This window comes from Bos taurus, chromosome 5, assembly GCF_002263795.3.
Source record: "Bos taurus isolate L1 Dominette 01449 registration number 42190680 breed Hereford chromosome 5, ARS-UCD2.0, whole genome shotgun sequence".
In the NCBI taxonomy this organism is placed as follows: domain Eukaryota; kingdom Metazoa; phylum Chordata; class Mammalia; order Artiodactyla; family Bovidae; genus Bos; species Bos taurus.
In genome coordinates this window covers 56,354,287-56,379,271 of record NC_037332.1, presented here as the reverse complement: position 1 = coordinate 56,379,271, position 24,985 = coordinate 56,354,287, and the positions used below count along the sequence as shown (strand labels likewise).

The 24,985-nt window shown below is 40.0% G+C and overlaps 2 protein-coding genes and 1 pseudogene across 3 annotated transcripts in view; 1 reads left to right on the top strand and 2 right to left on the bottom strand.

The window, feature by feature from the left end:
- MYO1A (myosin IA) overlaps positions 1-2,201 on the bottom strand; it is a 29,065-nt gene extending 26,864 nt beyond the window's left edge. Inside the window, exon 1 of one of the 2 annotated variants that reach the window (XM_015471065.3) lies at positions 75-2,201. The gene's annotated coding sequence lies outside the window, so the exon portion shown is untranslated. The remainder of the gene's footprint in view (positions 1-74) is intronic. The other variant, XM_005206510.5, reaches the window with a different exon arrangement.
- A 2,611-nt stretch (positions 2,202-4,812) lies between these two features.
- NEMP1 (nuclear envelope integral membrane protein 1) lies at positions 4,813-22,602 on the bottom strand. The gene is given in 9 exon segments (NM_001102161.1): positions 4,813-7,226; positions 7,974-8,147; positions 8,934-9,159; positions 9,863-9,977; positions 10,457-10,550; positions 11,806-11,878; positions 13,214-13,433; positions 14,620-14,744; positions 22,467-22,602. Coding segments are annotated over 9 exon segments (1,338 nt in total). The 5' UTR covers positions 22,594-22,602; the 3' UTR covers positions 4,813-7,042.
- Positions 23,940-24,985, top strand: LOC100336976 (glycine cleavage system protein H pseudogene; annotated as a pseudogene).

Below are 24,985 nucleotides of genomic sequence, written 5' to 3'. Positions count from 1 at the left end.
CAGTAGGCTCCCTATCCCCACCATCTTCCCTCCCAATAATGCACAAAGAGCAAATCAGGATTACAAACACTTACCTGAAAATAGAAACTTGACTCTCCAACTCCTAGCCACAGCTGCTTGGTTCAAAGTCCACACTCTCTTGCTCTCACGGCTCTCTGCCTAAGCCTGGCCCATCAGCAATTCCATTATGAATCTCCCCTTACATAATTTATTGACCTACTATATATATTTGAAGGGGGGAAATGGCAAGAGGCAAGAAAGAAAGAGAAAGCTGAGTGGAAGTGTCATCAGAACATAATTCCATGGATGGGTAGAGCTATATCACAGCAGAGGCAGAAGTGACTAAGGATCCCCTATTTTGCAGTGGAGGAAACATACCTAGAGTGAGAAACCACTTTTCCAGGATCATACCACTGCAGACCTGGCAGAGCCAAGATCAGAACCCAGGCCTTATATTCTCCAGGCCAGGAATCTGCCGCTGCCTGCAATGAGGTTCATTTCTGTCCACCCATGGACTTGTTTATTGAGTGCCTAGGAGAGAGAGAGAGAGAGAATTGACTCTAAAATGAGAAACTCAGGCTTAGAAACAAGGGCATGAATGTCACAGCTAGGGTGACCAACCACCCTGGTTTGTCTGGGATCTGAGATGAGTTTTCTGGACATGAGTATCTGAGTGCTAAAACCCAGAAAGTTCTTGGCAAACAAGTGGGTCAGTCTAAATTTACAAGGTACAAAATACACACCCGACCCAGCTAGGATTACAAGATCTGTCAGCATTCTTGGGATGGGGAGGAGACACAGGGGGGTGCAGGATCTGACCTCCTGCTTCTCAGGAAAACTGAAGCAACTGGAGCTTAAATCCCCTTCTTCTCCCAGTAAAATTTCTAGTCTGTGTAAGGGGCATGAGGGAAGTTTTGGGGGTGATGGAAATGCTCTGGATCATGACTTTGGTAGTGGTTACAACTGTTTTCATTTGTCAAACTCAGCAAAATCTAAAACAAGTGAATTGTATCATTTTATAAATTATACTTCAGAAAGATGGCAAAGAAGAACTAGAAGCAGCAGCAATTCTAAACCCTTGGATGCTGATTTCTGAGTTGAGCGGACAGCAATCTGCCTTCACAGTTGTTGAATTCACACTCACTGGTCCTCCCAGGACACTCACTTTTTAAAAAGATGTCACACAATAAAAAGATATGGTGGAGAGGTATTTGGTAGTAGAGGGTCTTTTGACTCTCATCAATTATCTGGTATCAATTAGTAACATTGATCAAGTACAGCTGACCTTTGAACAACATGGATTTGAACTCCCTGGTCCCACTCAGATTTTTTCCGTAAGTACATATTGCTACTACGTGATCCATGGGTGGCTGAGTCTGCAGATGTGGGATGGCAGGTACAGAGGCCCATCAACTATAAAATTATAGGATAGGCTTTGACTGGACAGAGGGTCGGCAAACCTAACCAATGCCCCCCTCCCAGGTTGTTGAAGAGTTAGCTATACTTACCACGTGCCAGGCAACAAGCAGAATGCTACTCAAAGTGAGGTCCACTGACCAGCAGCATCTGAATCACTTGGGAGCTTATTAGAAATGCAGAATCTTGGGCCTCAACCCAGACTTACTGAATCCCATGTCTTCAGTTTAACGAGCTCCCCAGATGATTCCTATGCATGTTGAAGTTTGAAAGGAACTACTTTTACACACCTTTTTTAATCCTACGATCTTATAAATCTGGCAATTAACGCTTTTTTATTATTTCAACCACTGATGATCATCCAATGTCTCTTATTTACCTAGTTGGGTTACAGAATGAAAAGATGTCATCACTGTGCATTAATCTACATAAATTCACATGCGGCCCACATCCTGTTTCCATTCTATTTCACAGTCTTTAAAAAATAGACAATAGATTTCCATGTGGCCTGAATAAGAAGAGAGAGGTACAGAATTAATGCAAAGTCTAGAATGGATTCCCAGAGCAAAGAAAATAGCCAAAACAGAAAATGGAAGCCACCAGTCTCCTTCCTACTGCAGAAGCCGGGCCAAGACACAGTTGAAGTTTTTATTCCATGTCCCCTAATACTCACTACATGAAAGCCCTGCTCCCTTTCACCCAACAGAAGCTCTTGGTGGGCATCTCACAGCTGGATCCATAGGTCTTCTCCTCACCTCAGTGGAGAAAATGATCCTTTATACCATTAAAAAAAAAAAAAAAAGAATTAGAGTACAAAGTAGCTCCCTGGACCAGGAATAAGCTATATGTTGTTTTCCTATGAGACAGTACAGTGGTATAACCCTCTGCTCCTTTAAGAATACCTCTTAGAGATCTGGCATCCTGGAAACCATTCAGTCCAAGGAAGTCAAGACAGACCCAAGATGGGAAGCAGTGGTTTATTTTTTAAATATTTTTTATTTGGCTGCACCAGGTCTCAGTTTTGGCATGTGGGGTCTTCGATCTTCACTGGGGCAGGCACATTCTTTAGTTGCAGCATCCAAGATCTATTGATAGTTCCCTGATTAGGGATCAAACCCAGGCCCCCTGCACAGGGAGCATGGAGTCTCAGCCACTAGATCACTGGGAAATTCCAAGGGAAGAAGTGTTTTTTTTTTTAAAAAAAAAAAGGAAAATAAATAACATGCAAAACACCTGTCTAGAAAGATGAACCAGAAGAGCTAATTGCTGATTACCTGAAGACAAGAGATCCTAACAAGAAAAGCACATGTTCATTAAGAGAAACCACTACATAGTATATAAAACTTTATTAAAATTGGGATTACTTACAAACTTGAACAATAAAAATGAAAAAATATATAATAAGACATTGCTTATTTTTCTTACAGAAAAGAGTGAAAATGAGACCCATGGCAAAGAGTCATCCCTGATCATTTTGTTCCTTTCAAACATTCATGAACACTTATTTTAAATATAAATGACAAATCTTTTAAAATAACTCTAAGGCATTACCCACAGGCTAAAACTTACCCAGGAACTCCCTATTCCACCATCAATCCTAGAAACATGATAAACTGAGGCAACTGCAGGCTGTAACAGTTCTAATACTTACATTAAGAGCTACCTATTATGTTAACAAGAACATTGCCCATGTTGCAGAAAAATGCAGAGATAGTGATTTCACCATTTTCAAGTTATTGTCAAGTGTGAAAAGGATGATGATGCACATGGGCAGGGGGTGTGGGAGCCAAAAGCCCCAAATCTGGGGGTGCTGTGTGCCATTTCCTTCCTGCTAAAGCTGTGCATTGACACTGGTGTGAATTCGCTTTGTTTATTCCCAGCAGGTTCTGGCTCCCATCATATAAGGCACCAAACTCCCTTTTCAAGTTAATAACTGTCTAGAATCTACCTCAACAGCAACTGAATCCATAAGCTATCAAGAGACACCACTGGATCACCAAAATTGCATAGGTTTCCCTAAAAAAATAATGATCAATTTCTTTTACATCAAAACATAAACAAAAAGTTTTAGGTGCACTTGCCTTGCACAATGGCTATTTTATGTTTATTACTTTGTTTCAGTGCCTATGTAACATGAAGGCATAATAAATCTGTCAAACTGTCCTCTCCTTGGTTCAGATAAAATTCTTGGCATTTCAATATAGGTTATTATCTCATATGTCATGTCAGACCTGAGTCCAAAGGAATACTAGGACATTTAATTTCCTTTCCTCCTACTTCAACTTTCACTACTCAATTCAGAGAAAACTTCTGAGTACATAGCTAGGAACCATTTTTACACAGGCATCCATCTGAGCCCATCTTTTTTTCTGGAACCACAAAAATATGAAAGGCAATTGCATAATCCATTCCCAAGCCTTTTACGGAAATCAGGCCCTGGGGAACTATCTAGCCTATTTGGGTGCTTTCCTTCATCAACTGTCTATCATACATGCAAAGTGGGGACTGGGTTGAAGGGAACACAAGTCAGTGAAGAAAAGGCTGGGCCCTAGAATGGACTTTATCAGCACAAAATCAGTACTCAAAAGTGTATCATCAGCAAAATTCTGCAACAGAATATAAAAGTCATGAATTTAGGGGGAGAAATAAACTAGTTTTGGGGCATGAAGTGGCTGATAGTATTTCTTATTAGAAGATATCAAAAGTGCTAAATTTTCCATATTTTCAGTCATTGGTTCCATTGGTCTCATGAAAGCAATCTGACTGGAAAAGTGAAGGGAAAGTGTTTTAAGCCAGTTGACTTGTACTCCCATTAATGGGAGGCATGCTCTATATAACTTGATCAGATCCATTAGAGGCCATAGATTTCTGATGCTGATGAGACCCTGACTCCAAGGGCCAATTTGCAGCTTGATATTTGTGGAGCAAGACGCTGACGTGGCGGCAGACGAGGGCTCTGACGTCCAGCTCACTCCAGTTATCCCTTCAATCCTTCCTGATGAGATCGGTCTGAGAGACAAGACTATGCTGAAGCTGCAATGTAACTGCCAGAGAAAATTAAATGAGGGCCTCCAGTACTGACTGAGCCAGCAGACTAAGTGGCCAAGCAGGAGACAAGAGCAGCTCCTAAAGGTGGACCGAATCAAGCAATCTCCGGGCACACAGAGGCTCAGAGGCATCTGGGGAAGAGCTGCACAGGAGGGCAGGGCAAGGGCACACGGCACACCAGCCGCACCGTCCTTCGCTGAGAGGAGCTCTCACGACAACGAGGCCTGTTGTCATTGGCACTGCCTACAGCTCAGTTCTCCAACTACCAGACAGGGAGTAATAAACCGAGTTTGATTTCACTCACCCCAAATTCAAACACAGTGAGAAAAACTCGTCTTGAGATGGAAGTGGTATATCACAAGGAGTTTACTAAACAGAAAAAGATGAGAATCTTTCTCTACTTCACAGTGCTTTCTCACTGAAATAAAGACAGGTGGCAGGAAGTATTAGCCTAGAAGCAAGTGACCATATCCCTAAGTGGCCATGTGGCGAAGGTACTGAAGTCTCAAGGGAACACTGAGACCACTTGTACAGCTGCATTATTTTTTCAAATCAGCTTATGCTTAAATATGCAAAGTTTCAATTTCTATAAATGAGGCAAAAAAAAAAAAGTAAAATTCAGAAGCCTTAATAGTTTTCTGCAGAGGGATATAATGCTACCATGTACATAACTACAAAGATAGAAAGGTTTCCTAATATAAAGCATTTTAACCCACATCATCTGTCCAAATACTGTATTTTCCACTTTCTTCTATAAGCCTATTTGCCAACTGAGGTAGTTGTAACTTTAGGACAGTTTAAAGCTGTGGGAAACACTGTCAGAAAAAAATCAACTGGCCACCTGGAGCGGAGTCTCAGAGCTGACATTCTGGAAGTCAGTAATGGAGCCCAGAGCCTTTCAAAATTATCTGTTAAATGGGTGGTCTGAAGGAGTCATTCATTGCAGATTTTTAACAAAAATCATCTGTCTTCTCCACGACATGGTAAGTCAGTCAGTTCAATACTATGCTCCTGCCATCAGTGTCTATCTTCCTGGCTTTTTACAGCTTTTTCCAAGGTGCAAGGGTGAAGATCACAAAGACAGAACCAAGTGAATGACAAGAGACTTGGGAATTTGCTCCCTCATAAATAGCATTGCTGGTTTATAAGGGTACTTTCCAGTGGCAAAAGAATGTGAAACCAATGCCACTGTAATAAAAGGCAGCAGGAACCTCTGGTCAGAAATGGAATTGCAAATAAGTACAAGAAGTTCATAGGAAAGCACACCTGATCCTGATGGCTGCGCAAGCACCCAGAGCACAAGGATGATCTGGAAGTCTGTCTCCTGGCAATGCGAATTGTGGCAGCCACACAGCTACAACATGTATGTTGTATCAAGAGCCTTCACAGATAGTTTCAGGGCTCACAAATGAGCCAGGCTTCCTGCAGGGAGAGGGACAGGTGGCAAGCAAAGACTATTAAGAATAGGTATTAATCGAATGGGTAGACAAAGGAAGGGGAAGGAAAAGGAGATAATTTCTTGATCCCACAACAATTCAAAGATGTGTGACCAGTGGACAGGAAAAATAAGAGAACCAGTAAAAAGCATTTAAATTCCCTAAATAAGATCACTTCTCCTAATTAGTGGGAATAATGATATAAATCAAAGAGAAGAAAATATAAGAAATAAAACAATCTGAAGTGTACATAATCAGAGATGAGAGAATAGACCCTTCTTGAAAGGGCAAAGGGGACAAAGAGGAATTGGAAGGGATGCCTAAAAGCCTATTTGGAATTGGAAGTTAAATACTGGGTTGGCCAAAAAATTTGTTTCCGTAAGGAGCTTACAGAAAATCCCGAACTTTTTGGCCAGTGCAATATAATAAAAACCCCAACAGACCTCATCTACAGAAGGGCCTGCAGGCATGTTCCTAAAGTAAGCAGGACTTTGAATATCATCGGTGTGAGAATTAATTCAAAGTTCAGCACAAGAGTTACTGGGGCTTTAATGGACAACCCATATTAATAAATGTGTGGGAGGCCTGTCGCTCTGGAGCACTTGCTAGTAATGGAACATAACTTTCACTTTTTTTTTAATGTGTTAATTTAAAAAAACAAGACAGGCAAATAATAATCCATTTTCCTCTTAGAACAGTTAAAACAAGGATTATGCTAAAGTTACGAAATGAAAGCAGAAGAGAGGCTCAGATTTGTGGATTTGTCTCTGAAGATGCTGCCATAGTCTGAAAGCATTAATTCACATGTAACAGTTATCACTTCCGAGTCTGAAATGCCACAATTGAACCAACTTCAAAGAGGAACTGGAATGCCCTGGGCTAGCTGTGGCAATCTAGTTTCTTCGGAAATATAAAAGCGGGCTGAGAACTGAACCAACAGGATGTACTGGGAAGCAGCCACTACGTTATCCACTCTGCTTCCTCGGGACCCCACAGAGACCATTTCCAGAGGGAGGTCTACTCAGGCCTCTAATTTCAGTGGAAGAATTTCTGCAGTTATCCCACCCGGCTTCAAAGATTTGAGAAGCAATTGCACACCAAACACACGCAACCTGGACCACTGAGGTACGAAGTCAATCCACCTAAGTCAGGAAGCTGTTCTGTTGTACGACAAGGGGGTACCGAGAATCTGAGTCCTCCTCCTCAGAGGATGTTTCTTCAGAGAGTTCGTCCTGGGCAATAATGCTCCCTAAGCCGTACTCCTGCTCATGAACAGAAACCTCATTGGGTGTGAGGTGGAAAGAACCTTCCACGAAGTCAGCAAACCTGGAAAAGAGAAGATAATACTCATTTACTCATTAGAAGCTGCCTTCCACCCTGTTTTCTTTCAAAATAAGAACAAATTGAAATCTTGATGTGCTCTCAGCTCAAATGATACTGAGCCTAGCTCCCAGCCTTATCCTTCCTCTGGCAGGTAAGTAGACCAAAGCAAGAAATGAGAAGAGGAGGAAAACTAGGGTCGTAGGCGGATATTCCCTACAACACCATTCTGCTTAACAAGCACTTTCAAGTTATGGAAGTCTGCTTACCCTTTTTAGTTATGGAAGTGCTAAAGTTCCTTCAGTTATCTGTAATCCTTGATAAGATTAAGGAGCATTGCACATTTATTTGTGTTTATGGCCCTATAAACTTTATGCCATCAAGATTCCAAACTGAAGTTTCATATATTCATTGGTATGACTGCTTCCAAATAAAAGGATCCCTCTCACCTCAAAAAATATATTAAACATTCAGAGAGCAACACAAAACTGTAAGAGGAGAAACTTAATATTGTACTAGAATCTTCTCATTTCAATGCTACAATCAAAGTTAGAGTAAATAGTTCCTTGAGGAATCAGAAAATGGCTACGGCTAAACATATGATATATGTAACCTTCCCTTGACTACTCCTAGAAGAACAAGAAAACAAAGCCACAAATACAAAATGATTATAGAAATATAGTCTCTATTAAAACTCTAGGGTCATGATTACCCTGACAGATGCCTGGTACTTCTGGCCAAGAGTTTGTTTACCTCTTTGGAGACTGAATTCGAGAAACAGTCTTCCAAGCTGAGCAGTCTGGACTGTTGCAGTATTCTCTAAGCTGCTCTAAAGCCTTTCGGGTCTCCACCTCTCCTTGTAGCCGGTATTCTTCTTCTGTCAGAAGACGGGGGGGGACAGTCTTTTCTGTTGCCTTACACATCTTTCTGTGCTCACGAAAATAACATCATGAATGATTAATCAGTAATCTTCGTCCATCGTTATCTCTTAACTCCCTTCAGTGGGTCAAGCATATAGCAGAGAGCCTAAATCATTAAGAGTCATCACTCCCACCTTTATTCCACAGATATCCTTAGTTATAATGGACGCCTGACACATTAGACCATTGACAAGTCAGAGTAGTCAATATTATTCACTAATGTGAATAAATTCACATTATAAGTGATAGACAAAATATTTATCTCCCAATAAATGGAAAACTACAAGAAAATGATGGCATAAGATTGTGGTGCATTAACCTGGATCTCCCCATGAACTGAAGGTATTACTTTGACTATCTGTACTAGAAAGAAAAACCTCAGAACCTATGACCATTCCATAGTCACCAGGCAAAAGTGACCACATGCTTGAATTACACCTTAAACTAAGACTAGGACTCCCAAAACAATCTGAAAGGCAGTGTGACATAATCCGAAACCAGGTGACTGAGGCATGTGGCATGAAAGTAATATACTTTGCACCACCTAGTGGTAACAGGAACACATGACACTTTACTAGATGTTTTTATTTTATATAAAATGATTAGAATTTATAAGTTCTTTAAAATGTTTACAGAGAATCTAAAAAGAAAGACTTGAAAGAAACACAAGTGAAACATAATACAATAAACTGACATTAACAAAGAGGCTCCCAGGTCAAAACCTGTTTCCTTTTGCTGCAACTGCATCCCACATTGCGTGCTTCAGTACAAAGTTACATTGCCTTTCAGTCACCTGTAGGTGATGTACAGCCAGTGAATAGGGTAGTCCAGGTTCTTAGTACACAGTGCAATGACGACAATGGCAAGGGCAATGTGTGGTATCTGGATACTGGAATACATGAAACACAGGCCCAGCAGCTGCAAGGTCCAGGTCAGCAGGTTGATACTTCGTTCATTCTCCAAAGGCCCATACTTGTAACAGACTGCAAAACTCATGAATCCAACTGCGAGCACATAGCCTATGAGGAGAGTTATCAGAAGACATTCTTTTTTCATCTACAATTGGTAAAAATATCCCATCTGGGGAGCAGCAGTAAATTCACTATATAGCACCTACTGAACCAGGAAAATGGATAAGATCTTTATTCAATTATTCATACTTCCTTCATTATTCATATATATTCATCTCTTTTAAGTTTCTATCATTTCTGTTGTCTCAAACTTATTTAATTCTCAAACGGGGAATTAAAGCTACATGTTGAACAACTCTAAAATAGTCTGTTTCAAAAACCTAATATATGAAAATCCAAATTAATTCCTTCTCAAAGGATAGATTAAGAGTTACTATCTTTACAACCAAAGGATTCTTTTCTTGTTTTACAGATAGTGTTCACTATAGAGTCCTTTACTTCTTAAGGTCCTCAAGTGAATTTAAAATACGATTATATTCAAAAGTCAATTTACAGCTTTTCAGAAAGATGTCTATGCATAAAGAGAGATGTACCTATAAACCCCAACAAATTAGTCTTCTCCCTAGCAGCATCATCTTAATTTAAGAAAAGGTGACAACTGTAGAGTTAGAAATAAAAACTATGATTTTTACAAGTTAATAAAATGGCATAGACTATTAAACTCCATAAGCAGGCAATATCTTTTCATGATCAAATTAACTAAAACAGCCTATAAACATATAAAAAGGAAAGCAAAACCAATAACACTTACTTAAAAGATACTGCCAGTAACACCTCCAGATCTCTTGTAAATTTTTAAAAACTAGTTGAATGAGGTACAGAGAAAAGGACCAGCCTCCTACCAGGATGATGTAAATGGGACTTTTCTAAAACAGAGTAGAAGTGAAAGCAAAAAGTTACAACAGGCTTTCCCTACATACAAGAAGCAAAATGGAACTGCAATTTAAAAAAAAAATTCAACCTACTAAAAATGCACAAAACATCTCTCTTAAAAATATGTACTTTACACTTAAAATTATACAGTGTGCAAAGAACACTGGGAAAATGAGATGCTAAATAACTTAAAAGCCTGGCTATATAATGTATATAATTAATAAACAGGAAAAACACTTTAACCACCCCACACACACACACTCTACACAGGATTTCAAATAAAAAGGGAGAGATTGTATGCCATCAGGCTCCAAGTTTCATCATGGAAAGTATCTTTCTGAAACAAGGAAAAAGTAGGACATTGATTTATCAGCCATCAATGCAAATTTTCAGTGCTGTAAGATTATCCAAGAAAACAATCCTTCATCTACCCAAGCTCATCCTGATTGCATGCGAGGATTCTGCCACTTACCTTGGGCATAAACTTGGATACTATAAAAATGATGATTAGTAAAGAGGCCACAATTCCCACACTCATCCCAGTAGAATAGTAGAAGATTTGACTTCTGCAGAGAGAAAATTCATTTCATTACTACATTTGTATTCTTCACACATGACACTGTTCAAACCAGACCACAATCCCAGCCAAAAGGTAGGAAAAAGGTACAAGATGAGAACAGGTATTTGCTCAACATTTGAGGTCAGAAAACTAAAGAGACCAGTACAGTGTAGTTGCTGCCAAATTATAAGGATTAGTACCAATGTCAGCCCCTCAAATACACCCCAACAATAAACCTCTGCTTAGTCTCCAGCTCCCATCCCCAGAACTGCTCCCCACCCAATTTTTAATGAGAATCTTTCTTCTGGGAACTGCACAGCTTCTCTGGGGAGAAGAAAGGGATAAGAGGACTGCCAAGTAGAAACTAATAACAAGAACTGAATTGCTTACCCCAAAGGGCATAGAACAGAGAGCTCCTACTCTTAGTCTAGGCTCTTTCTACCAAATATTCCTCCTTCATTTTGAATTTCTCTCAGGATCCCCAAAATAAGGAACAACTTCCAACAACCTCACTCCAGCTGAACTTCAATTGGTTAAGCTTTCATTCACTACTTCACAAATATTCTCCTTGTATACAAAGTTAATGTTGATTCTATCTCTGCTGAATGTTTGTTATCTGTGCACATGGGGGTTAGTCACTAGTCATATCCGACTCTTTACAACTCCATGAACTGTAGCCGGCCAGGCTCCTCTGTCCATGGAATTCTCCAAGTAAGAATACTGGAGTGGGTTGCCATGCCCTCCTTCAGGGGATCTTCCCGACCCAGGAATTGAACCCAGTCTCCTGCATTACAGGCAGCTTCTTTACCATCTGAGCTATCAGGGAGACTATGTGTTTCCTTTGTATTTGTACATGCCTGTTTCACCTATCTTAGCTAGTGGGTTTCTACAGGCAGGAAATGAGTTAAGTGATTGATCCTTGCTTCTTTACCTCTGAACAGCATGAAACTCATCCTGTAAAATGTAAAACACAACCCTGTAAAAATGAGGGCTAAATATGGCTAATGGTAGAAGGATGGTGATATATTGGCTAAATCCCATCATATTATGGGTAACCTAATAGGGGAATTTCATTATTGCCAATCTTATTAATACAAGAAAAAATAAAAATAATAACACACATTAAAGTATTTTGTAATGATTGAAGCAGATAATGACTTAGTCCATCCATAAAGGGAATGGCAGCACTTTAAGACTTCATGATAGAAGTCAAGCGGGTAGGTCTGAGCATCCTCCTTCCGCCCTCTAGCCTTAGAACCTACCTGCTCAGCAAGTCTCCACAAAAAAACAGCGTAAGTCCAAGGAGGAAAATGAGGAAGAGTTTGGGGTCAAATCCTGAAATAAATAAAATATTTATGCTTAACAAGGGAACCGAACAATTTAAAGCATTACAGAATAAAAGGCAATGTTGGCATCACTGGTCAGCTAATAAATGCAAACAGCCCACCTAAACAGCATTTTAACAGCATTCCACACAAAGCCTGGCACCCTTCCAAAAAGAAAGTATAATTAGGTCTCTGTCTATACTTCCCTGAAGAGTTTATTTTGTTTTGGCTACCTACACTAAGGCTAAAGGAAGCTAAGCTCTGCTTTGGTTGGAGCCATAGTACCATCAGCACTTCATGCAACTGCCCACAAGGGGTCTCCACCACCCTGGTTTTCAAGCCTTAAGTCACACAGGCTCGGATTAGCCCAGAACTCTGGGTCAGGGTCCTCTGTTGTTCTCTAAGGGGCTGCTTTTCTTGACCACCACCACCACCTACTTCTTTTGACGATATCTGAGCACTGTGTTGGAAAAGCCTACACTCAATCTGATTGCCCAGGACCAGGGAGCCCAAGCACAAGTCCCTTACTGGTGTACCAGTCACTCCCACAGCTTTCCCATTCAAGAGCTGAGTCTAGGGGAGGTCCACAGACAGGAGTAAGAGGGATCAGTAAATGCAAAGGGAACACCAAAAAAAGAGGCTGATCCTGTTCAACGAAAGAACTATGGAACTCTAGGACAGTTAAAAGCGCACAACAAATTTTGTAGCAAAACCCAGGAACACTTCTACTGCTCACAACATTATTCTCCTGGGAGAGCAGTTACCAAGAAAAGACCAAAAGTCAGAGAATTCAACAGGATAATGATCTGCCTCTTCTGTGAAACTTTCTCAGACACATCCAGAGAAGGGAAAACTCCCAGTTATACTGAATAAGCCTGAAACTGCAGTGATCTTCATATTTATGGTTCCACATATATTCTTTTGTTTGTGAGGTATTCAGGTCTATTTTATTTTCAGTTTGATTTAACCATTCATGTCTTTAAATGTAGGCTGAAATATACAGGCCTACAGTTAAAGAGCCCAAAAGACAGGAATACATCTATCCAACTCTGAAGAATTCTAGGTATATCAGCTCAGAGCCACTGGAAGTATTAGGAATTCAAGCCTTCACAATCCAAGTAAGGAAGTACTCAGAATGAAAGACATGGTGAAGTCTCAAATCTAGGCCTAAAGGCTTTTATGAGGGGTGGAGTCTCTCTGCAATGTTCGGAGCAGTGGTATATTCAGGTTATAATCAGAACCAAAATGGAGCTGTCTTGGACTGACTTCTCTCACTAATTATACCCTCCAAAGCTCAGTCTCTTCTCACCATAGAATCCATCAGAAAAACAGAGGTAAAACTTACTCCGAGTCACAATGACACTGTACTTGGTATCTTCCTCTAAAATCTCAACTTTGAGGCAGGTTTTTGTGCTGTATAGACCCACATTAATATAGGTGTCATTCAATTTCTCTTTTAAAAAGGAGGAAAAAAAGTTCCAGATACTAAACTGCTCTAGCTCCTTCAGTTTATCTTCATTCTCCACCTGGGTGACTCGTACCAGTTTGGAACTATTTACCCGGATCTGTAACATGAGCAAAATCAGGATGAGAAAGAAGGAAGTAGGAATTTAAACTTTTTCCAAATACAAAAAAAAAAAAACAAAAAAAAACAAAACCCTTTAGAATAAATAGCTAAATCACTAATGGCACTGGCTTTTCACAGGCTTATGAGAAATATGGAGATAAAAGCAGCTAAAAGATAATTAGGCAAATAGCACTGCACATGGCTCAGAGGCAACTGTTAGAATGTCTTATTGTTAACATGATCTGAATCTATTAGGCTAGAGCATAGGGGTAAAAAAAAAAAAAGACTTCTCATAGGGGTAAAAAAAAAAAAAGACTTCTAAGTTGAAAGAGTTACCAATACAGCTATTTATGAAAGATCATACAAAGCAAGGGTCCAGAATATAAAGAAAACTGCCAGGCGTAAACAGCACCAAAAATGTTTCCCATAATGACAGGCTGAGTTCAACCCTTTGTCACAAATTACGGACTATGGGTAAATGTTGGTTATAATGTGCCCCAGATGGAATATGATCTTTATATCAGACAATGAAAAAAGAGAATTTTTTGAAAAAGCCCACCCTTGTGTTTTTTGATGTGAACAAATGCTCTGATCAGTGACTATGCTTATAGCAGCAGAAACATTTCCAAAGGACTCATTTTGTTTAATCAGTACAGCCAGACGCTCTTGCTTGCCAGGTGGCTCAACAGTGTTATGAAATAAAAGAGACCAAAGTCATTCTATCAAGGGGAAACCAGTTCAGGGCATTTATGCAACATCTTGTGCAGAATCAAAACACAATAGGAGTAGCAAGGCAGAGTGTACATCCTGACACGCATGCAACAGTTTCCATCCCAAAGAAGGCATGAGGCCTTTAAAAAGAAAGAGGGGTGTGTGTGTGTAAAAGGAGCCCGGGAAGAGAAGAAAATAGTCTCTTGGGGAAAAGGAGGAAGGAAGTTTACCTCAGGGTCAAGTATTGTGGGCCACTTAAAGGAACAGAGAGAGGAACACAAAGTAGGGATAAACGCTTTACTGATGAGAACACTGATGAGATTAAGAATAACTGCAATCTTATCAAGGTTGTTAATTTTATATATTTTTATATATATATATATTTTAATTGTGAAAAGTGAATTAAGTGTCAAAGTACTCACTAATCAAATATTCACAAAATCTGCCACTCCCCAGAGCCTCGAAATCATTACCTGTATCCGTGTCCATATATCATGCCACTTTGGGATAAGCACATTTTTGTAACAGGATTGTCGACTGGTATTCATAAAAAGAATTTCGGATTCCCGAAGCGTGACCACGTTTAAATCAATTCCGGCTTTATGCAAAGAAAAAAAATAACAATTAAAGAAAATAACAATTAAATATAACAAAACAAACTAATAACCATAACTCATTTCATGAATAGAATTAAACTGACTACTTTCTAAAAGTTTTTAAACTTTCTAAAGTTTAAAAAAATTAAACTGACTACTTTCTAAAAGCTGGGTTAAAATATCAGAGACTGACACAAAGAAGAAAACTAAGATGGGAGAAGGAGTAAGGCAGAGTCTTGTTTTTGTCAAATGTAATTTTAAAAAATATTATAAATAGTCACTAATCCAGGATGAGTAGTAATAAAATCCACTATTATGTGTGTATTAAGACAGACAATATGTGTTTCATTTAACCCTCCCAACAATGCTATCAGGTAGGCACTCTCATAATATTCATTTTTATAAATGAGGAAACTGATATTTAGGAACAATTAAGTACTTAGTCCAAAGCCACAGAGCTAATAAATTGCTTAAGTGAGATTCATACCAGGTCCTGTTTTCCTTATAAAGGCATAGCTAACGTAACCCATCCAGTGATTTCCTCTATTCCTTTCCTGAGTAGGATGAACAAAATTAGCAACATCTTTTGTATTTGAAGTACTTTAAACAGATACTAAAAGACTGCTAAGTTTCTTTTTCCTAGCTGTTTTTGTTTCAAGTTTTAAAAGCAACCAATTAACATATGCAGTCCCTTAGATTTTACCAAAACAGAAGAGGTACCCTCAGGAGTTTATATTCAAACTCAGGTAAGTTAAGGTTAACAGGTGACCACTCTCAGAATCTTCCCACCTCAGTCTGCACACGGAGAAGGAAATGGCACCCCACTCCAGTACTTTTGCCTAGAAAATCCCATGGACAGAGGAGCCTGGTAGGCTGCAGTCCATGGGGTCGCTAAAGTCGGACACGACTGAGCAACTTCCCTTTCACTTTTCACTTTCATGCACTGGAGAAGGAAATGGCAACCCACACCAGAGTTCTTGCCTGGAGAATCCCATGGATGGGAGGCCTGGTGGGCTGCTGTCTATGGGGTCGCACAGAGTCGGACACGACTAAAGCGACACAGCAGCAGCAGCAGCAGCAGCAGTCTGCACAAGCTACCTTTTTTACCACAGAACATTTCAGTATCTTCCTTGTACCATATTGTATATATCAACTCATTAAATGCTACTCTAAGTGGAAATGTAGTTATCACTTTGGTTCTTAGTGTAAAGGGGGAAAGATCTAAATAAACTGACAAAACACCCCAAAACAAAAACCTCCACCAAAACTTAGAAAACCAAAGTTATACAAGCACAAAGGCAATGACACAATTTTAGAGTGAAGCTGACTAATTTTAGGAAATCCAAGCAGTCCATCCTAAAGGAGATCAGTCCTGGGTGTTCATTGGAAGCACTGATGCTGAAGCTGAAACTCCAATACTTTGGCCACCTCAAAGTATTGGAGAGTTGACTCATCGGAAAAGACCCTGATGCTGGGAGGGATTGGGGGCAGCAGGAGAAGGGGATGACAGAGGATAAGATGGCTGGATGATATCACCGATTCGATGGACATGAGTTTGGGTAAACTCCAGGAGTTGGTGATGGACACACAGGCCTGGCGTGCTGCGATTCATGGGGTCGCAAAGAGTCGGACACGACTGAGCGACTGAACTGAACTGTTAAATTCAGTCCTAAACCTAAACATTAAGAGCAAAAACTACAAAATACTTAGAAGGAAAAAAAACAAGTGTGTAAATCTTTGTGACCTTGGATTAGACAATGGCTTCAAAAAATTTAAAAACTTTGTTTCAAAGGCCCCTATCAAGAAAATGAAAAGACAACCCACAAAGTGGGAGAAAATATTTGTAAGTCATTTATCTGATAAGGGTCTAGTATCCAGAATATATAAAGAACTACTATAACTCAACAAAAAGAAAAGAAAAAAAAATTTTTAGATTACATAAAGGATTTGAATAGACATTTCTTGAAAGAAAATATACAAATGGCCAATAAGCATAATGAAAAAAGGCTCAACATCATTAATCACTATGGAAATGCAAGTCAAAATCACAATAAAATGCCGCTTCACACTCAGTAGGATGGCTAAACCAAAGAAAAAAGGAGGACAATAACCACAGTTGGCAAGGATGTGGAGAAACTGTAACCCTCACACATTGCTGGTGGGAATAAAAAATGCTGTCTTTCTGGAAAACAGCTTGGCAGTTCCTCAAAAACAAAAACAGTTATTAGACACAGCAATTCCGCTCCTTTGTATACACCCGAGAACTGAAAACATGTTCACACAGAAACCTGTACACAAAACTTCACTGCAGCTATATCCATAACCAAAATGTGGTAACACCCTAAATCTCATCAGCTGATCAATGGATAAGCAAAAAGTGGTATTATCAATATGATGGAATATTATCCAGCCACAAAAAAAAGTACTGATATATACTACATGAACCTTTAAAACATTATGCTGAATGAAAGCCAGTCAAACAAAAGGCCACATATTAAATGATTCTATTTATGTAAATATCCACAATAAGCAAAGCAGATTAGTAGTTGCCAGGGGCTGGGAGGAGAAGGGAATGGGGAATGACTCCTCAGGGGTATCCAGTCTCATTTTGGAATAATGAAGATATTCTGGAATTAGTGGTGATGGCTGCTCATTATGAGTACAGCTGACCCTTGACCAACAGATGTGTAGGGATGCCGCCTCTCTGCTCAGTCAAAAACCAGCCCTCTGTACCCACAGTTCCGCATCTGTGGATTCAACCAACCAAAGACCAGGAAGTGTAATATGTATATACTGAAACTAAAAATCCATGTGTAAGTGGACTCATGCAATTCAAATCTGAGTTGTTCAAGGGTCAACTGCATACCAAAAACCAATGAAAGGGTGGATTTTATGGTATGCGAATTGTATCTCAATATTTTAAAATTCAGTTGATTTTGTAGGGGGAAGGAAAAGTTTTCCTTCACCCTCTTAAGAGCCTGGCCAGGCCTGAAAATTAAACTGACAAAGACATATTAACAGGAGAAAAGCATACATACTTATTTAATGTTTTATGCGACTTCCCTTGTGGCGTAGCTGGTAAAGAATCTGCCTACAATGCGGGAGACCTGGGTTCAATCCCTGGGTTGGGAAGATCCCCTGGAGAAGAGAAAGGCTACTCACCCCAGTATTCTGGCCTGGAGAGTTCCATGGACTCTACAGTCCATGGGTTCGCAAAGAGTCGGACATGACTGAGTGACTTTCACTTCACATGTGACATGAAAGCCTCTAGGGAAACAAAGACCCGAAGAAACAGACCTACATACTCTTATGCTAGGTTTGATGAAGAGTGCATCATCAAAGAGGAATAAGATGGGTTGGGTATGAGGTAACTATAGTAAAGTGGGGGAAACTGAGCAAGGCCTACTTATTAGGATTCTTCTTTGTATCCCTTTGTCTTCAAAGCTAAGGATGTTCCTTTCCTTCAGGTAAGGGAGGGCACCTCTCACATGAGGATTTTATGGCCTATTTCAAGGAAAAATGGCAAAGTGGGGAAGGTCAGAGTGACTTTTCAGCTTCTGTTGTTTTCTCAGACTCCTTCAGCTTCAAATATTCAGTATGCCAAGGTGCCATATTTTGGGGTAGAATATCCTGAACCCCATCTATAAACTTCTTACTAGTGTTCAATTGTAGTTTGGATTTCCTCCAAGCCTATTTTTCACAAAGTGAAACCTTTCCAAAATTCTACTGACATTTGTTTCACTAGCAAATCCACAAATATACTGAAAGAACACCCACTCATAAATTTGAATCAAAAGTTTATTTTCTTCTGGAGACTGTAAGAAAGTAAAATTTGTGAAACTTAAAACTATTGTGGTTACAAATAAATTTTTAAAAACCCAAGAGTTTATTAACTTTATTAACTCCTCTCCTACAGCAAGTAATGTAACACAACTCATCTTTAAACCCATTTTCAAGAAAGTGTGTGTGTTAGTCGGTCAGTTGTGTCAGACTCTTTGTGACTCCATGGACTGTAGCCCACCAGGCTCCTCTGTCCATGGAATTCTCCAGGTAAGAATACTGGTTGCCAGTTCCTTCTCCATGGGATCTTCCCAACCCAGGGAGAGTATTCTGTACTGCAGGTAAACTCTTTACCATCTGAGCCACCAGGGAAACAGTAAGATACAAATAATATGTCAATAGCATAGGCCATTTGAAAAACTTAATGCCAGGAAAAGGAATTAGTATTTTTAAGACAATTTTAAAATTCTTCAGGGGCTTCCCTGGTGGCTCAATGGTAAAGAATCCACCTGCCAATGCAGAAGACATGGGTTCAACCCCTGATCCCAGAAGATCCCACATGAAGAGAAGCAACTAAGCCCATGTGACATAACTACTAAGCCCAGTGTCTAGAGCCCATGCTCTGCAACAAGAGCAGCCACGCAATGAGAAGCCCACACTACAGCTAGAGAGAGTAGCCCCCATTTGCCATAACTAGGAAAGATACCCTCACAGCAACAAAGACCCAGTGCAGCCAAAAATAAATAAAAAGATAAAACTAAATGCATAAATTCAATGTCATTTTCCTAAAGAAATAAAACATTTTTATAAGAGGCAGCACTTTGGGAGGAATTCCCTGGCAGTCCAGTGGTTAGGACTCTAAGCTTCCACAGCAGGGGACATGGGCTCGATCTCTGGTCAGGGAACTAAGATCTCCAATGCCACAAGGTAGTCAAAAAATAAATTTAAAAATGCCTTTTAAGCCCAAAGATCGAATTCTTCTTGGAATTTAGTGGATCACAACTTGCTTGCTTGTATTTACCCATGAACTAGCTACTCAAAAGTTAGAAACTTCTTATTTACTTATATTCATCAACTTTTCAATCAACAGCACTGATCTTTTAACATCTTACTGGTAGAAGGTAATGAAAATGATTCATAGTATTTGAGGACCAGAAAAGACCTAAAAAAGTCATGAAAAACCACCTCCTCTAATTCTTAAATAGCCTCTAATCATTTATGTCAAGAGGTAATCCAGTTCATACTTAAAAGCATTTTAAAATTCTCTTTAAAAACTAGCATCATTAAGTTAGTGGGCTTAGCAATAGATTATTCAATGGGATGCTGGGACAATTGACAGTTATCTGGAAGACAAAATTCATCTAGTTACTCACCTCACACCAAATGCTAACATTAATCATTGGTTAAAAAGTAAAATGAAAAATAATTAAATTGTACTACAAAATATACACATATAAAAACTCAATTCTGGAAGGCTCTTTAAGTATAAAAGCAATGGAAATAAATCTAAAGAATAAAATCAAGAAACTTCCCTGGCAGTCCAGTGGTTAGACTCCATGCTTCCAATACAAGAAGGTGTGGGTGTGCTCCCTAGTTGGGGAACTAAAATGCCTAGGACTCCCTGGCGGTCCAGTGGTTAGAACTCCACACTTTAACTGCCAGAGCCTGGGTTCAATCCCTGGTCAGGAAACTAAGATCACACATGGTTCTGTTTAACCAAATAAAAATTTAAAAAAGAATAAAATCTAGCAACCACATAAAAATATAACTCTTCTATTTAAAAAGATCTAAATAAAAAAGATAAAAAGGGACAAACATTAAAGTTTTGTAATAAATAATTATAAAATATATATCCTTAATATGTTAAAAAGGTTCATCAATTGATTTTAAAAGTACACAAAAACCCCAATAAATAGTAATCACAATAAACAGACCAAGAGCAAAGGACACACACTCTAAAAAATATAAGTCTAAACAGATAATTAAATAACTAATGAGCACTTGAAAGATGCTACTTCACAATTAATGCAAGAAATTCAAAATAATTAAGATACCACTTTCAATCTACCAAATTAGCAAAGGTGTTTTAGTCTGGAATATCCAGTGCTGGCAAGGATACGGGTCACAAACAAATAGAGCTGATAGTAGTATAAACTGGCACATATTTTCAGAAGAATATTTTAGCAAGATGTTTCAAGGGTCTTAAACATATTTTAGCCATTTTTAAGAATCTATTCTTAAAAACAAAAAAATTTGTCCATAGCATAAAAGTAGAATAACTTTAATGAAGACTTTTAAATGACAAAGGAAAACGCTTATGCTACAAAACCAAATAAGAAAACTACCTCTGGTAACAACTGGTGGCCTCCAAGGAAGAGAACTGGACTGCTGACAGTTAATGTATTGTAAATTCAAACAAAATTTTTTAAATTAAAAGCACATAGAAACAGACCAGAAGAAAGAGTGCTTTAACGGACTGACTCTGACAAAATAAAGTGAATGTTTTTTCTACTTCTTTATGCTTAATTGTTCTTGTCAACTAATCTAAAATAAATTAAAATGATTTTTATAATCGAATTCAACAACCTTCAGTGAGAAAGAACTCTTGTCTTTTGAAGTACTCCATTTTCTCTTTAGGTACCTCTCACTTTAGAAAGCTGTTACATGACTGTCTTTTGTAGCTACCACCTACATCATCCACTAGGCCACGAAAAACAAGTATTCCCTGAGTTTACCCTTCTCCAAGCCAAAAAGTCCCCATTCATCTTATTAAAGAAAGCTTGAGACTACTAACTGAGCACTAAGGAGGAGCATTTTGGAATAAATACTTTCATCTCCACAATACACAAACTTCTACGGTTAAACATCTGGTCAAAGGTCATTCCGATCATACGCAGTCCTTCAAATGATACTCTGGGCCCTGACTCTGGAAAAAGTGTCTACTTGGATACCTATATCCCTCTCCCTTAAAAAAAAAAAAAAAGTTTCAGACGGTCGCTGCACTTTGAAACTAGTTCTGTGTATCCTTAAGGTTGAGAGATAATCTTAAAGCTGTAGCTCAGGATAATCAAGAAGAAAGAGGGAGCAAACGATGGGAGAGGAGAGAAAGCGTATGTGTTTACAAGATATGGTTATCCTTAACCCCAAGAGTCTCAACTTCCTCCAGTGGAAGCTTCCAAACTTATCTTTCTGTCGTGCAATTAACAAGGTTCGAAGGAGGTTTTTTTTTTACAAACACACCCTAGGTTTTCTGAAATAAAGCGGAAAAGGAAAATAATTTCATCCCAGTCCAAAGCCAACTAAGCAGCAGCAGTCATCAAGAAAGTTCGCTTGAGGATGAATAAATTTACAAAAGAAAATTACTAGACATTAACTAACGTTTCTCTCTTTTCGGAAACTGGAATTTAACTGCTCCACATCGGTCCCATAAGGCCGGTAGGGGCCAGGATCTTACAAGTCCGCAAGTTATTGATAAGAGATCATTACATTTCAGTGAACTACAATCATCTGTTCAGCCATTGTTCCCTGAGTCCTGACAGCATATGCTCAGGTGTTGCTAATTTTCTGAATGAACAGGATGCTCCCTTTCCAATGGCAGTGCTCTCTGTCCATTCGGTCCTCGGGTCACCTTCCTTTTAAGAAAGAAATCGAGGAAGCCAGTGAAGCAAGACGGAGCCCCCAGGACCGCTTTTCACCCAGTGCAGGCCTCTATGTCTCCGCCAAAAGGGCTCCAGGCTCCTCCCGATTCTGGATAGTTCCCGCAAGCCGCCCCCAGGGCCTCTGGCCCCTCAAGGCAGGCGCCCAATTCGTCTAGGATGTAGCTCCTTTCTCCGCACCACGCCCGCGCCCCTCAGCAGAATAACGGCCCACGCCCTGGGGACACTCCACCTTTCTAAACATAAACCCTCGGCACCCGCCCCCTTGGCAGCTGCTGCTCGCGGTACCTGAGCCGCAGACAAAGCAGCCGAAGAGGACCAGAAGCAGCCGCACTGCCCCACAACCCCCGGCCCCCCAACTCCAGGGCCCGGCACCAACTGCCGGCAATACCGCCACTTTCATTCCTCCCGCCATGGTCTCCTCAAGCCTCCTCCTCCTCACGTGCCTCTCCCCAGCAACTAACCCGGAACAGGCAGGACGAGCAGCCTATCCGCTACAAAGCCCGCCCCCTATCACCCAATCGGATGGGCGGTGCTTCGAGCACACAGTCCTTTTTGCACCCTATAGTCCCGCCTCTTAGCAACTGATGCGGGAGGGCGGAAAATGGTATCTTTCAGCCTATAAGAAAACATGTTCTCACCGTAGCAATGGCGACAGGAAGATCCCGCCCCTTAACAACATGCTTCCGTCTCCACTTTATTTACAACTGGACCGATTGATGGTAAGCTTAACCAATAGAAAATCAGAATGGGCGAGACAGTCTTGACCAAACTTGTTATTTCCATCGAAACTCTCTCAGATTCCTTCTGTTTTCTTTCTTTGCTGTTCACCATTATCTTTCCGTTGTGGGAAACTTAAAACGACTGTCTTCCAAAGTCTTAAATGATTTAAAACGGAAGCTATACAAAAAATTCTGTTAACAGTTTTATAAGGAATAAACATTAACGTTTAAAAATGTAGTCGTAGGGTAGGATTTTTTTGGGGGGGGGGGTGGCAGGGAGCTAAATCCATGCGAAGATTAAGAGAATCTTTTTTATTCCTCACAACATCCTGGAAGATAAATAGCTTCATTTATAAAGAAGCCAAAATTAAGACAGAAAAAGGAACCTGCCCAAGATTTCAGTTTCTTGGGCTGGGCTGTGGTTCCAACCCAGGTCTTACCCCAAAGCATGAGTTCTTTCTATGCACCAGGTGCTTCCAATTAAATGACTCACACGGTGAAAGCCTAGCAAAGGGCCTAGCACGTAAGAAGTGTTCAGTAAATGTTAGTCGAAATTGAAGCATTTTATTTTTTAGAGGATCTGGTAGTTCCGTTCAGCCGCTCAATCGTGTCCGACTCTTTGTGACCTCATGGACTGCAACACCCCAGGCTTCCCATCACCAACTCCTGGAGCTGGCTCAAACTCATGTCCATTGAATCGATGATGCCGTCCAACCATCTCCTGCCTTCAATCTTTCCCATCATCAGGTGGCCAAAGTATTGGAGCTTCAGCTTCAGCATCAGTCCTTCCAGTGAATATGTAGGACTGATTTCTTTTAGGACTGACTGGTTGGATCTCCTTGCAGTCCAAGGGACTCTCAATCATCTTTTCCAACACCACAGTTCAAAACCATCAGTCCTTCAATGCTCAGCTTTCTTTATGGTCCAACTCTCACGTCCTTATATGACTATTGGAAAAACCATAGCTTTGATCTGATAGTGGTGGGAAGGAATACTAGAGATGATGGAGTCCAGGGAGTTAATAAAAAATTCAGAGGCTCTAGGTGCCGCGCGGAGACCCTCTGCACCCGTGGGAACATGGCGCTGCCCGCGGTGCGGAGCGTGCCGGCGGCGGTCGGCACCCAGCGCGCCCTGCTCGTCGCGGCCCTGGGCACTGCGAGCGGGTGCCGTCCGGGAGCTGCGCACCCGCCCTGCTCTGCTGTCGGTGCGGAAATTCACAGAAAAACACGAATGGGTAACAACAGAAAATGGTGTTGGAACAGTGGAAATCAGCAATTTTGCACAGGAAGCTTTGGGAGATGTTGTTTACTGTAGTCTGCCTGAAGTTGGGACAAAGTTGAACAAACAAGAGGAGTTTGGTGCTTTGGAAAGTGTGAAAGCTGCTAGTGAACTCTATTCTCCTCTATCAGGAGAAGTAACTGAAATTAATAAAGCTCTAGCAGAAAATCCAGGACTTGTCAACAAGTCTTGCTATGAAGATGGTTGGCTGATCAAGATGACATTCAGTAACCCTTCAGAACTAGATGAACTAATGAGTGAAGCAGCATATGAGAAATACATAAAATATACTGAGGAGTGAAAATGGAACCCCTAAATAAACTACTTTGAAACAACTTAATCTAGCATAGTTGTCTTAAATTAGTGGTGGGTAGATATTTAAAAAGCAACTTTTAGCAAAAGAAACTACTTGTAACAATGTTTCCTGAAGAAAATACCCTTTAACTTTCTAATGACTTCAGATAAACACTGAGCATCTTTTCCACAGCATCCTGTGATTTTTAGGCTAGGCTCCAATTCCTGAAATTATCTCTGGTAAAACTAATTACAAAAATTATGTAAGTCAAGGATAACATGGTTATCTTAAACCTTATATGACATTGTAACTTGCTTACAGCTATCCTTGGATTTGGGTCAAAATTATCTTACCACTAGAAATAACTGCCAGTGGAGAAAAGTTTGTTAGTTGTATAGTATCCAATGAAGAATATTACTATCTTAATTTTGCAATATACTGCATTTGCTGGTGCTATTTTTATACAGTGAAGCAACAGCCTTGCAGAAGAATAAAAAATTTAATAATAAAAT